The sequence below is a fragment of the Peromyscus leucopus genome, chromosome 16_21, assembly GCF_004664715.2.
Source record: "Peromyscus leucopus breed LL Stock chromosome 16_21, UCI_PerLeu_2.1, whole genome shotgun sequence".
NCBI classification, from domain to species: Eukaryota; Metazoa; Chordata; class Mammalia; order Rodentia; family Cricetidae; genus Peromyscus; species Peromyscus leucopus.
The window spans coordinates 69,196,876-69,213,211 of NC_051084.1; the positions used below are offsets into that span (position 1 = coordinate 69,196,876).

The 16,336-nt window shown below is 55.4% G+C and overlaps 1 protein-coding gene across 1 annotated transcript; it reads left to right on the forward strand.

Moving 5' to 3' along the window:
* The first annotated feature begins 5,190 nt into the window (after positions 1-5,190).
* On the forward strand, positions 5,191-15,988 carry Aars2 (alanyl-tRNA synthetase 2, mitochondrial). Its single transcript, XM_028890711.2, has 22 exons — positions 5,191-5,462; positions 6,015-6,206; positions 6,980-7,125; positions 7,344-7,511; positions 7,948-8,092; positions 9,903-10,048; positions 10,213-10,321; positions 10,622-10,660; positions 10,759-10,870; positions 11,265-11,398; positions 11,882-12,026; positions 12,266-12,438; positions 12,560-12,673; positions 12,775-12,915; positions 13,124-13,261; positions 13,341-13,450; positions 13,588-13,696; positions 14,009-14,131; positions 14,246-14,356; positions 14,870-14,953; positions 15,069-15,179; positions 15,579-15,988. Exons 1-22 carry the CDS (start codon positions 5,235-5,237, stop codon positions 15,741-15,743), a joined length of 2,943 nt encoding a protein of 980 aa, XP_028746544.1. The 5' UTR covers positions 5,191-5,234; the 3' UTR covers positions 15,744-15,988.
* Positions 15,989-16,336: the final 348 nt, after the last annotated feature.

The window sequence follows — 16,336 nt, forward strand, 5'->3', positions numbered from 1 at the left end:
ATGGGTGTTTCGAAGGTGGTGCCTGTGTATGTGCATCTGACTGGAAGCCAGAGGTCAACCTTGGGTATTATTTCTCGGGAAATGCTCATTTTTTGAGACTCTAGGACCTAGAGGTCACCCAAAATAGGCTAGTCTGGCTAGCCAGCCAACCCAGAGAGCTTCCTGCCCACCTTCCCAGCACTGGGATTACAGGCACTTGCCACCACGCCCTGATCTTTATGAGGGGAGCGGGACCAAACCCAGGTCCTCATGCTCACAAGCCAAGCACTTTAGGGCCTGAGAGAAATCCTCAGCCTCCAGTATCTGCACCTTTAGCCTTAGCCTAGGAGACCTATTTTTCATACCCCAGATGAGACAACTCCATGAAAAATACATCCCGTGGAGAGGCCTCTTAGAGAGTGGACTTTCAACACTCGGGCTACAGCCTTCCTAGGAGGAAGTTCCCAGAGCTGGTCGGCTGTGCTCTAAGGGTGAAAAGTCCCTCTTCCAGTTCTGTCCGTCAGTCCAGGACAGAGAATTCATTGACCTTGAGTTCCTGCTCTCAAAGCAAAGGGGAAACCAGAAAAGACATGTTCCATCGCCAGCACAAGGGTGTCACCTCTTTTGAACAAGCGAAACAGAAGAAAAGGTGTCAGATCGGACGCTTTGTACCTTCCACGATAAGTAGGTCAGGTGTCAGCGAAAGAGAAAGCCCTTGAGAAGAAAAAGCCCCGCTTTCCGTAACAACCATGTAGGCAGCACTCAGCGCAGTGCTCACGGAGCTCCGGCTGGGGAATGACCAGAAGACAGTCTACATTTGCATTTTAAACCACAAAGTGAAATTCCTCCAAATACTAAGGCAGTGGAGCGGTTCTCCCGAGAGACTTCCCCAGGTTGGTGACTTCCTGTCTGACGAACTCTCTCCATCTCCAGCTATCTCGGGAAGGCACAGACCTTCAGTGTAACTTCCTCATCAGGTGACAGTGTCAACTCAAAACAACTGTGTCCCCAGACCAACCTCTGCTTCACCAGGAAATACCACATAGGACTCCACATTCAAAGAAAAGAAAATGATCACCGCTTAATAGCAAGTGCAAAATAGGAAGAGGGGAGAGCCTACTTCAAATAGAAAAATGATCCATGATACATGCTCCCCATGAATGATCCTCAAAACATTAAATGAAAGAGGCCAGTGGCGAGGGCTGGGAGAAGAGCTCAGGATTAGGAATGTGTGTTAAACCTGAGAATTGCAAGGAGAAAGACCAGTTCCACAATTATCCAATGAAAGCAAGCTTTATTAAATACTAGCCAGAAAGGTGGACACTGGCAGGGTCCATACCTGGGATTCCCAGAGAAACGGTGGTGCTAAATTAGGTCGGTCAAGGTCCAAACTCACAAGGCTACAGGACTTCCCACCTTCATCGTATTGGGGGGCAAGCAAACATCCTGCCGTACCTCCTGCCTACATACCTCCTGCCTACATACCTCCTGCCTACATACCTCCTGCCTACATACCTCCTGCCTATATGTGATCAAGCACATCCTGTGCAACTGGGGCAAGCAACCTTGTTTATCAAAGGGAAATCACGTGACTTGTTATCGTACAAGAACAACAGCTCTCAGCGTTCCAGGAAGTTGTCTGTCCTTGGGCAAGTGGGACCTACAAGTTAACTTTAGCCCTCACATGTGCTTCTTCCAGAAGACCAGAATTCGGGTTCCCAGCACCCAACCAGGAGGCTCACTACTGCCTGTAATGCCTCCAGCTCAAGGGAATTGAAAACCTCTGACTTCCACAGACACGGGCACTCACATGGGTACACGCACACACACACACACACACACACACACACACACACACACACTTGCATGAATGCACATGTAATTTTTAAAACAATAAATCTTTTTAAAAAGAAGCCATCCTGCCGGGCGGTGGTGGCGCACGCCTTTAATCCCAGCACTCGGGAGGCAGAGGCAGGAGGATCTTTGTGAGTTCGAGGCCAGCCTGGGCTACCAAGTGAGTTCCAGGAAAGGCGCAAAGCTACACAGAGAAACCCTGTCTCGAAAAACCAAAAAAAAAAAAGAAGCCATCCACAAAAGGCCACACATAAATGAAGTTATTGATAGAAATGTCCACAGCAGGCCGATCTATATAAAGACAAAAAAACGGATTGATGGCTACCTGGAGCTAGGAGAGAAGAAAGGACCGGAGGGTTCTGGTTAAAGAATGCAAGACTGGTTTCTAAGGGTACTGGTCAAGAAGTTTCTAAGGGTACTTACTGCTCAAGAGTGCAAGACTGTTTTCTAAAGCAATGGCTGCGGACATGCTAAAAGCTTTGTTCTCTCTACGTAGGTGAACTGTATGTGTGGTGTGGATTTTCCTGGGTGTGTGATGAGTGTGAACATGTGTCTGTGCACACACAAGTGTAGAGGTGTGAGGACAACCTAGGGTGTTGGTCCTTGCCTTCCACCTCTGAGGTAGGGTGTCTTTGCTGACCCTACTGCAGAGCTTTTACTCTGGCTGGCCCATGAGCTTCTGGGAAGCCTGAGTCTGCATTCCATCCCAACGTAGGAACGCTGGGAAGATGCGCACATCTGCCTGGCCCTACGTGGGTTCTGAGGATTTGAACTCACATCTTCACCTTTGCTTGGCAAACACTTTGCCCTCTGAACCGCCACTCTAGTCTCAAGTTTTAGGTCAATAGAATTATTATTATTTTTTTTTTTTTGGCCAGGCGGTGGTGGCGCACGCCTTTGATCCCAGCACTCAGGAGGCAGAGGCAGTCAGATCTCTTTGAGTTCGAGGCCAGCCTGGTCTACAGAGAGAGTTCTAGGATAGCCTGGGCAACACAAAGAAACCTTGTCTTTGGGGGGGGGGAAATATTTTTTTCTTTGCTTGTTGAGACAGGATATTTCTCCCAGGCTGGACTCAAACTGTCTGTGTAGCTGAGGATGACCTTGAACTTCCCATCCCTCTGCGTCTGCCTCTGGAATGCTGGGATTACAGATGTACTTCAGAGTGCCCAGTTTATGTAGTTCATTAGATGCTAGGCAAAGCCCCAATTATTAGGTCTCAAGCTCGGGACAAATGGCTAACTGAGGTGTCTATTTAACATATCTCCCAGCATCCTCTGGCCCTACCTGTTACAGGGTGTGGCTGGCATACCCCACCCCCTATCCTAAATTGCTCCAGCCCAGGGGCTGAGCTGCCCTTCCCCCAGCTGCCCTTCCCTATATAATCCAGGCATTTTGGTTATCTGGGCTTTTTCTGTTTACGCTTTACTCTCCTGGCCTTTTTTTTTTTTTTTTTTTTAAGATTTATTTATTATATAAAGTGTTCTGCCTGCATGTATGTCTGCAGGCCAGAAGAGGGCACCAGATCTCATTACAGATGGTTGTGAGCCGTCATGTGGTTGCTGGGAATTGAACTCAGGACCTCTGGAAGAGCAGCTAGTGCTCTTAACTTCTGAGCCATCTCTCCGGCCCTCTCCTGGTCCCCTAGCTCTCCTCTCTCCCCTCCCCCTCTCCTCTCATAGTCTGGCACAGGGTCATGTTCTCTCTGGACTCTCCCAGATGTCTCTGCCTCTGGCTCTGCTCTCCCTCATACCTACAATAAACTTTCTTTTTCTTTTTTTCATTCACTAATAAAGCTATTTTTTTTTTTATTTGAGACAGGGAGTGGTGGTGCATGCCTTTGGGTCTCTCTATGTAGCTCTGGAAGTCCTGGAACTCTGTATGTAGATTAGGCTGGCCTTGAACTCACAAAGATCCACATACCTCTGCCTTTCCAGTGCTGGGATTAAAGGTGTGAGCCACTATGCCAGCTCAATAAAGCTAATTTTTAAAATTCTAGTGCCACACTAGATCCAGGTCATTCTAAAGTACAGTTTCCCTTCTATAGCACAATGACTGTGGGTAAATTCAGAGCTAGATCGAGGAGCTGCTCTATCTGGAAAGCAGTGTCAGGAAAGGAGTTCAGTCTTTTTCAAGGTCACCGATCTTAGAAATCCCCATCTGTTCCAAAAACACTGAGGGAAACCAAAACAATACCTTTAACCTACATGGAAAAGGGAGAAAACCAGAGGAGCATGGGGTAGATATGACAGGCTCCTCAGACTTCATTATTGCTATAGAAACTCAAGTCCAAAATAGACTGTGCTTTCCCTGCGAGGAAAGTGTACTTCAAAAGATTCAAATAACACCGGAAGACTGTGGGCCAAAAGAGCCCCCTGGGTGGCCAAGGCCATCTTTCTGACCACAACAGCCTCGGTTCTGTTGCCTCTTTTGACTCTGAAACTCGGCAAATCCCTTTCTCTCTCCAGATCTGCTTCATTTCCCAGACTGAAGGCCAAGGTCATCATGAGAAGCCCCTGAGCTGTCCAGCTGTCCAGCTGCACCAGCAGGGTCTGTGGGCCTCTCAGTTACTGCTGTCACCATGGAAAGGAAGTCAAGGGCACTGGGTCTGGGGGACAGGTATCCCTTACCCTCAGCAAAACACACAAAACCTTAGGACCTTGGGAGGTTATGGGAGGCCATTGCCGCAGCTTTCAGCCAACAGCTTGGTCCTGACCTGGCGACCTGAATTCTCTCATCCCCAGGCAAATTAAAAGACCAAATGTCATTATGCAATTAATAACGGGGCAGATGTAGTTTGGCTTCTGTGTCTCCACCAGGCTCTGGCTCCGAAAGAGCCTGCTTCAGTCCCTAAGGACAAAGTGGCTCTCTCCAAAACCGAGGGCAGAGGAGGAAATGGCCAGGTCCAGAGCGGTGCTTGGCACTCAACTCAGGATTCTGCTCTTATTGACCGCCTCTTGAATACTCAGGATCCCTTGGCACTCTTCGGCCTGGAACAGCACAAACCACACGACCCACGCACGGAATGGCATCCACACCTGTTCTTAGCAACCCAACAAAATCAATAACGTAACAACCATTACTACCAGAATATAGATTTTGGGAGCTGAGGCATTCATTGTGTCTATCTTGTTACTAACGTTCAAAATAAAGCCACATAATGATCTTTTTATGAATATCGGTTTAATGCTGGATGGATTAAGGGACTACTGTGTGCAAAGTGATATGTTGGACCGCTTGCTCGCTGGGGAGGAGGGGGGATGTACTTCTTGCAGAATCATTTCCACCAGAAAGCTGATGCTCGCCCCCTAAGTCTTCCACCCGCCAGGGGCCGCTGTAGGAAACACTAGGCTTCCTTTCATGCGTCACTCTTGGACCCTGCGAAGCCATTGCCCGGAGCTAAGATGGCGGCGTCGGTGGCTGCTGCCGCCGGGAGGCTGCGGCGAGCCATCCGGAGGTCGTGCCCATGGCAGCAGTTCTCAACCGAGTCCCGCCCACCCCACGGAGCGGCCGTGCGGGACGCCTTCCTGAGCTTCTTCCGGGATCGCCACGGCCACCGGCTGGTGCCCTCCGCTTCCGTGAGGCCGCGCGGCGACCACAGCCTGCTTTTCGTCAACGCCGGCATGAACCAGGTGGGGGCGGGGCCTCGCCACTCGGGGGCGGGGCTCGGGCGCTTGCCTGAGAAGGGGGCGTCGGGATTGGGCCAGAGCAGCGAGGGGCGGAACCCAGAGCTCTTGTGGGAGAGGCGCTGGGTGAAATGATTGGGGGCCTGGTTAGGTCTGGGGGAATTAGTTTGGAGACTTGAGGGCAGAGATGAAGTTTATTATCCCTGGACAGCAAGTGTGGAGCCCCGAGGGTCAGGCTCCGAGTGGAAGACTAAATAGAACTCATCCACTAAGTAGAAGTTTATTGCACGCCTGCTACGTTCTTTGACTCTCTCCAACCACTTCTTAAACTTTGCCACTTTTACTAGGCAGAGGTCTTTGGTTTCGATTTATTCGCCTCTTCTCTGCTTCCCATACACCAGAGAAGCCTCCCTGAGATCCTGGGGTGCCCCGGGCCAAGACCACATTGCACTCTCGGGGTCCCAAGTAACCTCGAGTTTGAACAGCCATCTTCATCACGCCCCGCTTTAACCTTCTGCTAAGGAACTAAAGAACTCCCCCATTTGTCTGTGCTTCCAGTTCAAGCCCATCTTCCTGGGCACAGTGGACCCACGAAGTGAGATGGCAGCCTTCCGACGTGTTGCTAATAGCCAGAAATGTGTGCGGGCCGGAGGGCGCCACAATGACCTGGAGGACGTGGGCCGAGACCTCTCGCATCATACCTTCTTTGAGATGCTTGGCAATTGGGCTTTTGGGGGTGAATATTTTAAGGTGAGTTTCCAGGGAGCTGTAGAGTTCATTCTTTGAACCCTCATGCTGGATACTGTGGCCAAGTGCTGGACAAGGGGTGTGTGGGGAGAGGGAAAGATGGCTTGGTTGGTAAAAGTGCTTGTGGGTCCCCCGGAACTCACATAACGAGTGAAGGCCAGTTATAGTGTGAGCTATCATTCTGGAGCTTCCCGATGGGAGATGGAGACAAGCGGATCCTTGGAAGTTCACAGGCGAGCTCGTCTGGCCTGCGTTCAAAGTTCCAAGCGAATGAGAGACCCTGTCTCAAACAAAAAGTGGGAAGCACCTGAGTACAGTCACCCATAGTTCCCATAGTTGTCCTTTGACTTCTACACGTGCATACCCACACCTAATGTGTGTGCAAATGTGCTGACTTCCCAACGCGCACACGCAGACACAGAATGGGAAGGAATGTGGCTCACTTCCCTGAGTGAAGGAAGGGACTGTGTCACCTGCCCGAAGGCTGCTGAAAAGTTAGATGAACAGACGGCCAGACAGCAATGCTGGCATGGTCACTGGACGTAAAGTCCCCAGGTCAGGGTGGTGGGGCGAGGAGTCTGTGGAGGAGATAGAACTCACCTGGGACAGAAAGGAGGCGGGCTTTTTAAGAATGGAGACACTTTCTGGGCAGGAAGAACTCAGAAATGGACATGACTTGGTCTGAGCAGAGGGTGGGTAGTGAGCATGGTTTTGTCTGGATTCATGAACTCCCGTGACCTGACTGGAGAATCTCTCCACCCTGGTTTGCCCTGCAGGAAGAGGCTTGTAGCATGGCCTGGGAGCTGCTGACTCAGGTCTATGGCATCCCTGAGGACAGGTTATGGGTCTCCTACTTTGGTGGTGACTCCAAGACAGGGCTGGACCCAGACCTGGAGACCAGAGACATCTGGCTTAGCTTGGGGTGAGTTGGCCCCCTTCCTCCTGCCCACCCCAGGCAGGAGGAGGACTGGGAAGCAGACTATCGGTACAAATCCTCAGAGTTCAGCAGGTGTGAGCATGCTGCGGGCGAGCGCTAGGACCCCTCTTCCCGAGCTGGGCTTGGGTAGGAGGCTGGGAGCAGGGGAGGTGCCAGCCTCTAAACCTGCCCATGTTCCACCGCTTTCCTGGCCTTCTCCCCAGAGTGCCCGCCAGCCGCATGCTTTCCTTCGGACTGCAGGAGAACTTCTGGGAGATGGGGGACACCGGGCCCTGCGGGCCTTGTACTGAGATCCACTACGATCTGGCTGGGGGGGCGGGAGCCCCCCAGCTGGTAGAGCTCTGGAATCTGGTCTTCATGCAACACAACAGGTAATGGCGGCTGAAGCTGACATTAGTCCCGAGCTGAGCTCACATGCCTTTTAAAAATAGAAACTGATCAAATTCTAGTCCCTGTCCATGACACTTTCCACTAGCTGCTGCTCTCTTGGCGTATAATGGAGTTGGAGTTTAGTGGTCACTAAGATTTTCTTGTAACATGTCTTGACATGCCTCTCTGAAAACAATGAGTCTGGCTTAGTAGGCATGTCTGGGTCCAGACAAGGCCCAAGCAAGAGGAAGAATAGAGTTCACCTTTTTGAGAAAGGATAGGACTCATCTTCGTTTGTGTAGGGAGGGGAAGGGGACACCAACCTGCAGGTTCCTGGGACTCTCAGCCCCTGGGTCCTCGTGTTTCTGCTGACCTTGAGCACCTGCCTCGCACCTGTCAGACTCACCTGGCCTCACCTTGCACACTTTCCCTGGCCAGAGAGGCAAATGGAAGCCTGCAGCCGCTGCCCCAGAGACACGTGGACACAGGAATGGGCCTGGAGAGGCTGGTGGCAGTGCTGCAGGGCAAATGTTCCACCTATGACACTGACCTCTTCTCTCCACTGCTCACCGCCATACACCAGGTGAGCCGTCTCCGCCTCAGCCCCATTGCCGTGTGCGTGCGTGCGTGTGTGTGTGTGTGTGTGTGTGTGTGTGTCTGTGCGTGCGTGTGCGTATGTGTATGTGTGCGTGCGTGTGTGTCCATCCGTCCAGATGACAACCTTGGATGTCCTCTTCAGGAACGATGTCTGCCTTCTTTGAGATAGGGTATGTTATTGGCTTGTAGCTCACCAATTAGGCAACGGCTGCAGCAGGCCGTCAAGCCTCAGGCATCCTCCTGTCTCTGCCTCCCCAGCTTTGGGATGACAAGCCTATGCCACTGTGGCAGCAATTCCGCATGGGTTGTAGAAATCAAACGCAGGTCCTCATGCTTGTGGGGCAAACACTTTTCCGACTGCGCCCTCTCCCTGGCACCCCCCGACTGCGCCATCTCCCCGGCACCCCCCGACTGCGCCATCTCCCCGGCACCCCCCCCCCGACTGTGCCATCTCCCCAGCACCCCTGACTGCGCCATATCCCCGGCACCCCCGACTGTGCCATCTCCCCGGCACCCCCCCCCATTGCGCCCTCTCCCCGGCACCCCCTACCCCATAGAGCAGTTCTGGTGCTGTGGAGGACGAGCTGGAGCCAGATGACACTGAGAGCCAAAAGCACTGCCCTGTCACCAATCCAGGCAAAAGCCGGGGTAGGGTGCAGCTTAGGCGGTGGCCGGAGACGAGACACAGGCAGATGAGACACCTCACAGAGGTCACAGGAAGAGACCCACAAAGGTCAGCGGTTGGTTTGGGGGCGTGGCTTAAGCAGCATTGTGAGTGGCTGGACGTCTAATACAAGCCTGTACCCGAGTACGTTCGGAGCTGGGCAGATTAAGTGGCCCACCGCGGCACATTTAAGTAAGTGTATACCAGCTTCCCCCACTCCACTCCCTGGCCCCTGACCCTACCTCTAGGATGAATGGAGGGGCAAGCATGGAGTCACACCAGCCTGGTCCAGACTTCAATCTGCACCTAAGGAGCTAGTGGTCTCATAGAGCTTTTATTCTTATTTATTTATTTATTATTTGGATTTTTCAAGACAGGGTTTCTCTGTGTAGTTTTGGTGCCTATCCTGGAACTCGCTCTGTAGACCAGGCTGGCCTTGAACTCACAGAGATTCACCTGCCTCTGCCTCCCGAGTGCTGGAATTAAAGGCGTGCGCCACCACCGCCCTGCTTGGTTTTTTGTTTTTTTGTTTTTTGTTTTTTGTTTTTTGAGACAGGATTTTTCTCTGTGTAGCCCTGGCTGTCCTGAAACTAGCTCTGTGGACCAGGCTGGCCTCAAACTTACCCAGATCCACCTGCTTCTGTCTCCCAAGTGCTAGGAAGGTCATTCTGGATGTTGTTACCACTCTAGTTGGTGGCACGAACCTGGCCGACTGAAGTCTCATGCAATAGCCAATTTTATTCAGAGCATCAGACAGTTTATATTTGGAGGGTTAAGAAGAGTCACGCTGTATAAGAACAAGCCACACATGGCAAAAACATGGTTTTCCACAGAGGCATATAAATAACAACAGCTGAAGTCAACTCACTCCTACCTGCCACACCTTGGATGAACCTGAAAACACATTCCAAGAACAATTCTGCGTTTTGAAGAAACTGAGGTCACAAGACTTGTTTTCCTGGAGTTTTCTGGAAAGCACTCAGAATTCTCCCACGACTCCATCCTCGGACTGTGTCCTGACAGGATGTGATCTGCTTTAGGGCAGAGACAGGCACCTGCCTGGGGCGGGCAGAGCCGGCACCTGCCTGGGGCGGGCAGAGCTGGCACCTACGTCTGTCCTCCTGCTCTTCAGGGCTGCGGCGCGCCCCCTTACTCTGGCCGGGTAGGGGCAGCAGACGAGGGCCGCATAGACACGGCATACCGAGTCGTAGCCGACCACCTCCGCACGCTCAGTGTCTGCATCGCCGATGGTGTCTACCCAGGGATGTCAGGCGCCCCGTGAGTGGCCGGGCAGGCGCCCCGGGAGTGGCCGGGCTAGCGGGGAGGGGATGGGGAGGTAAAATGAGGTCAAGGGCTCAGAAGGAATAGAGGACGCACCCCACTCCCCATATTGCTGGTCACGTGACGCGAGGGGTTCATACCTGGGCTGTGAACCCCTCTAGGCTAGTTCTTCGCCGGATTCTCCGTCGCGCTGTGCGCTTCTCCACAGAGGTCTTGCGGGCGCCGCCTGGCTTTCTGGGCAGCCTGGTGCCAGTGGTGGTGGAGACATTGGTAAGCACAGAGCCTCCTTTCTGCATGCCTCCTGGGCCCTGGGAGCCTAACACTGAGCCCCGACCGTGTCCCCCCCTCACTGTCCAGTCCTGCACCCCATCAAGGAGGCTGAGAAAGCTGGTCTTGCTCACAAAAAGCAGGGAGACCTCAGGCTACTAGACCTTTGACCTTGGGGTTCCCTTCCACTTATATGCCTGCCCCACTGGGAAACCACTTCCCCGTCTGAGTCCCTCCCAGTTCTCAGAGCATCTTAGCCTCCTGGGTGGGCCATTTACCTTCTCCACACCCCTTCACCCCTAGGGAGCCGCCTATCCAGAACTTGAGAAGAACTCAGTCCAGGTACTGATTCGCGTGGGGAGGCCGAGGCTGCCCCGGAGCTGTAGGGAGAAGCCTGTTTCCAAGGAAACCCAGCTCCACTCTGCCCTGCCTTGGTTCAGATAGCCAGCCTGGTGTCGGAGGACGAGGCAGCCTTCCTAGCCTCCCTGCAGCGAGGCCGTCGGATCATCGACCGCACCGTCAAGCGCTTGGGGCCTTCTGATTTGTTCCCTGGTGAGCTGGGAGCCTAGCCAAAGCCAAGGGGCTCTCAGGCCCACCAGAGTGAGCAGAGGCAGCAGCTTTCAGCCCGCCAGGGCCCCCAACTTCTGCCAGAAGTTTGTTGCAGGTGCTTGACCTGACCACACAGAGGCCGCCCTCTCTCCCATCCCGTTTCCAAGGCAGTTCATACTTAAACTGAGACCACCAGAATGCCATGTGTCTTGGGAGTGTGTTAGGCCACCCTTGCTTGACCTTGGAGCCTGAAGCTAGATGGCTCCTCACCCGAGAGGACCTAGTCTGGGGTTGGGGGCACTGGTAGGTTTGTGTAGCTGAGAAAGCCTGAGCCCGCCCACTTCCTCCCCCCCCTTTAATCTGCCCCCCCCCTCAGCACTCTGTTCTCTTTCCTCAGCTGAGGTGGCCTGGTCATTGTCACTGTCTGGAAACCTGGGGATTCCGCTGGACCTGGTGGAGTTAATGCTGGAGGAAAAGGGGGTGCAGCTGGATGCTGTGGGACTGGAAGAGCTAGCCCAGAAGGAGGCTCAGGTACAGGCTGCTGGACTCTGGTGACCCAGCAGTCCCTTTCTCAGGCCTGAACTGGGCCAAGAATTAGTCAGTCATAGGATTGGAAGCTGAGGTGGGGTCTTTCCCACCATCTCCATGGGAGAGGGGACGGAACCTCAGCCCTACTCGGTCTGTAGAGAGGAACCTCAGCCCCAGGGACCAAACAGGAGCGGAAGAGAGGAGACCAATACAGTGTCCTAGAGAGAGGGTCCCCAGGGGTGGTTGTGGCCAAGGAGACCTGACCCCAGGGCGCCTGTGATGTCTGGTTACCAGCTACCTAAGATGGCCTTCTAGAAGCCAGCAAAGCCCCTTAGGTCTTATTCCACGAAGACCTACAGGGTCCACAGAGACAGGGCTTTCATAGGCTCAGTTCCCATCCCGTGGTGTTTTCTCTGCACCTGCCCCCCATTACACACACACACACGCACACGCACACGCACGCACACACACACACTTGTCCTGCAGCACCGAGCCCAGCAGGCAGAGCCAGTTCCGGAGGAAGGACTGCGCCTTGATGTCCACGCACTGGAGGAGCTGCACCGTCATGGGGTACCCCCAACTGATGACAGCCCCAAGTATAACTACTCTCTTCGACCCAACGGGGATTATGGTGAGAGCCTGGACCCCGGCTGGTAGTCAGTCCCACCCTTACCTGACCTTGACTGGGAAGGAGAGAAATGGTAGCCACCAGCTTCTTGCATTCCCCAGACTCCCCAGCAGGGGTCGCTGCCTCTTTCATCTAGAAATGCCTTCCCCACTTCACCCTCTGCAGTCAGATGCCTTTGCCTCCGATCCCAAACCCATCACATCCCCAGGCCCCAACGCTGAGCATCCTTATGCCTCTGGCAGAATTTGGCCTCTGTGAGGCCCGAGTGCTACAGCTGTATTCAGAGGATGGGACGGCTGTGACCTCTGTGGGGGCAGGCCAGCGCTGTGGCCTCCTGCTGGACAGAACCAACTTCTACGCTGAACAAGGGGGTCAGGCTTCAGATCGTGGCTACTTTGTCCGTACAGGTCAGCAGGTGAGCATCCAGCACCGCACGCTGACTTCTGTGGGAGGGAAAAGTGAGGCTGGGGGCAGGCAGGCCAGTGGAGGGATGGCTGCAGGCCGTCATTGTGGCGTCTTGGCCATGTTCTCCCCAGGATGTACTGTTCCCTGTGGCCCGGGCCCAGGTCTGTGGGGGCTTCATCCTGCATGAGGCAGTGGCCCCCGAGTGCTTAGAGGTGGGGGATCAAGTGCAGCTGTACGTGGATAAGGTAAGGCCCTTCCCTAGCCCGGCTGCTCTACATAGCCTGCATCCCCTCTCCCTGGCCGCTCCTACCCTCCCCCAGGGCCCTGGGTGACAAAAGTGTTGCAGGCCTGGCGAATGGGATGCATGGTGAAGCACACGGCCACCCACCTGCTGAGCTGGGCACTTCGCCAGACCCTCGGACCCACCGCCGAGCAGCGGGGCTCCCATCTCAACCCTGAGCGGCTGCGCTTCGACGTGGCCACCCAGGTGAGACGGCCATTGTGGGAAACGGCGTACTGCAAGACAAACGGGAAGTGGGTTGTGGAACCTCACCTCAGCAAGACCCCTGGTGACACTACCTGTCACCTCTGGCCACTCCTCACCTTCCTGTTCCCTGTGGGGACATCACTTCCCCTTTCATGGACAGCAGTTTCCAAACCGGTTCCTATGGCTTTGTTTCCCTGCCCCGCCCCAGGCCCCACTGACCGCAGAGCAGCTCCGGACGGTAGAGAGCCACGTGCAGGAGGCTGTGGGGCAGGATGAGGCCGTGTACGTGGAGGAGGTGCCCCTGGCACACACCGCTCACGTGCCCGGACTCCGCTCCCTGGATGAGGTGAGCGGTAGGAGGGTGACCCCCGCAGGGCTCCCCATCCTTCACAGGCCGCTGAGAGCCCCGTCCCACCTTCCCCCAGGTGTACCCAGACCCCGTGCGGGTGGTGTCGGTGGGCGTCCCTGTGGCCCAGGCGCTGGCACCGGCCTCCCAGGCTGCACTGCGGACTTCGGTGGAGCTCTGCTGTGGCACGTGAGTCGCCGCCGCCGCCCTGGCCCTGGACCCCCGGATCCTCACCCTTCCCTAATCGCCGCGGCCACCAGCCCTCGCTCTGGGCTCAGACTTGTCCCTTCTCTCCACCGCCACCCACTTCTTCGCCTTCCTTACAGGCACCTGCTACGCACCGGGGCCGTGGGGGACCTGGTGATCATTGGGGATCGGCAGCTGGTCAAGGGCATCACTCGCCTACTGGCTGTCACTGGGGAGCAGGCCCAGCAGGTCAGAATGCTAGAAGCCCTGGAGACTTGACTGTGGGGGGTGAGGGGACACACAGCTGACACCCAGGCTCGGGGATGCCCAGTGGCATAGCCAGCATCCCTGTCCACTCACTGCTGCGGCTGTAGCAGCTGCTGGCAGCTGGCAGCTGTTGATTTAGGACTGGAGCCTTGACCGGCCCCAACTGGTAACCATTTCTGACATGGCCCTGGTTGTAGTGAGAGACGAGGCCCCGTCCTGGGAGAGGGCGAGTGTCGTCGTCTGAGAGAGGGCGAGTGTCGTCTGGGAGCCTTCACTTTCTTGCCCCTCCTGTAGGCCCGAGAGGTGGGCCAGAGCCTGGCTCAGGAAGTGGAGGCAGCCAGGGAGCGGCTAAGCCGGGGCATCCAGGACCTGCCAGAGGCCCATCGCCTGTCTAAGGACATAGGACGTCTCACTGAGGTCAGGGCCACCCTCGCCTTCCACTGGCCCGCGCTTGTCCTCAGGGTGGGTCTGCCCGGCTCCGTCATCCTTCCTCCGAGGCTGTGGCAAGGGTGACACTCGGCTCTCCCGTAGGTCACTGACTCCGCTGTGGTGCCTCAGTGGCAGCGGCAGGAGCTCCAGACCACGCTGAAGATGCTGCAGCGCCGTGCCAACACCGCCGTCCGGAAACTGGAGAAGGGCCAGGTGAGAGAAGGCGCAGCCAGGCCTGGTACTCCCGGGTATCACCGCACTAACCCTAGGGAGCTTCCAGAACTGGGAGAGGAGGCAGCTTCCTCCTTGATCTGCCGCCAGGCACCGTATCACCAAGCCATGTGCCTCGGCCCGGCTGTAGCTCTCCCCCAGCCCTTCCCACAGGCAGCCTCCCGACTCGAATGCCAGTCAGCCCTAACTGCTCCTTGACTGAGGGCTCCTGGTCCCCTCCCAGTCCCTCTGTGCCATCTGGCCTCTTCCTCTCACCTTCAGCGGCTTTCGTAGGGCCCTGTGACAGAACAGAAGAGGTGAGGCAGTCTCAGGAGGTCACAGATGGAACCCGAGAAAGCAGGCCACGCCAGCCCGAGCCCCTGCCAGCTCTCCTCGGAACTGACGGCCTCTGTCGAGGGAGAGAGAGCATGGGAAGGAGGGGCCCATTAGACCGGAGCTCAGTTCAGAAGCCGAATGTCCATGCCTGACCCCTCTGCTGCTCCTCCTGCCCCACAGGCTGCAGAAAAATCCCAGGAGCTGTTGAAGCGGCACTCAGAGGGGCCTCTGATGGTGGACACGGTCTCGGTGGAGTCCCTGTCAGTGAGTGCTGTGAAGTGTGGGGGGGGAGTGGGGGGGCGGCCTGCAGGAGGCCGGGTCCTGACTGGGAGGTCCCGGGCAGCTGGGGATGGTAAGTCACCGGGTCGTCCTCACGCAGGTGCTGGTAAAGGTGGTGCGGCAGCTGTGTGAAAAGACCCCCGGCATGTCCGTGCTGCTGCTCAGCCCCCAGCCCACGGGCGGCATTCTCTGTGCCTGCCAGGTGGCCCAGGTGAGGGGGCCCGAGAGCCCGTCCTAAATGTCCCCGCCTAGCTCCGGTTCCACTTCTTACTCCTTCTAAGCAGGAGATATAGTGTAAGGGGAGATAACCTATGACAGGAATCGAGTAATCTCTCCTTGTCCCTGAAGACACCCTATCCCCTCCCCAGGAGGCATGGTGAGATTTCTTAGTCACCTGCCTCTTAGGCCTCAGTTCCTTGCAAAGAAGTCTCAGGTGTTCACCACTTCATCCATATTAACAGTCCAGCCCTTTCCTGTGGCCTCACCAGATGCCCTACCCTGTGCTCAGCCCGGGAGAGGGCGCTCATTGCTGGTGCCTGCATCCCCAGGGGTCTGCTGAATGCAGTAAAGACTGCTCCACATGGCTTCCCCTCCGGATTCTCTCCCCCAGGGTGCCACGGCCACCTTCACAGCAGAAGCCTGGGCACTGGCTGTGTGCAGCCACATGGGAGGCAAGGCTTGGGGCTCTCGAGTGATAGCCCAGGGTACTGGACACACTGCTGACCTGGAGGCTGCCCTCGGGACAGCCCGAGCTTACGCACTCAACCAGCTCTGACCAGGCCCACCAGGACCCGAAGGAATCAGAGGCGAGCATCTGGAGCCCTCATGGAGCCACCTCGCCTTCCTGGAGGCTGGGGCAGAGGACCAGGGATCTGGGCCGAAGAGGGACACCTGGGCCACTTGACACCAGGAGACTAGAGGAAACAGAAGAGGACTGAGAAGCAGCCACCCCAACAAATGTGACGACCTGGGCTGTTGTAGCTGAGGGTGCCTATTAAAGGTATTTCGTGGGGCTGGAGAGTTGGCTCAGTGGTTAAGAGCACTTGTTCCAGCCGTGTGTGGTGGCACACACCTTTAATCCCAGCATTCGGGAGGCAGAAGCAGGCAGATCTGCGTGAGTTCAAGGCCAGCCTGGTCTACAGAGTGAGTTCCAGGACAGGCAGGTCTACACAGAGAAACCCTGTCTCGAAAAACAAAAACAGACAATCAACAGAAAGCACTTGTTCCTGGAAAGGACCTGGGTTCGATTCCCAGCATCCACATGGAGGCTCCCACCTCCTCAGGCACCGGGCATGCATATAATACACAGACATACATGCAGGCAAAGCACTCACACACACAAAATAATAAAAAAAAAAATTTAAAGTA

What these genes read in the sequence shown, in the direction of transcription:
- Aars2 (XM_028890711.2), top strand. Translation starts at nt 5,235, where the DNA reads ATGGCGGCGTCGGTGGCTGCTGCCGCCGGGAGGCTGCGGCGAGCCATC. An exon ending in TAGCCCAGAAGGAGGCTCAG is followed by an intron (nt 11,399 to 11,881) that starts GTACAGGCTGCT and finishes CTTGTCCTGCAG; the next exon opens with CACCGAGCCCAGCAGGCAGA. An exon ending in CTGGGGAGCAGGCCCAGCAG is followed by an intron (nt 13,697 to 14,008) that starts GTCAGAATGCTA and finishes CCCCTCCTGTAG; the next exon opens with GCCCGAGAGGTGGGCCAGAG.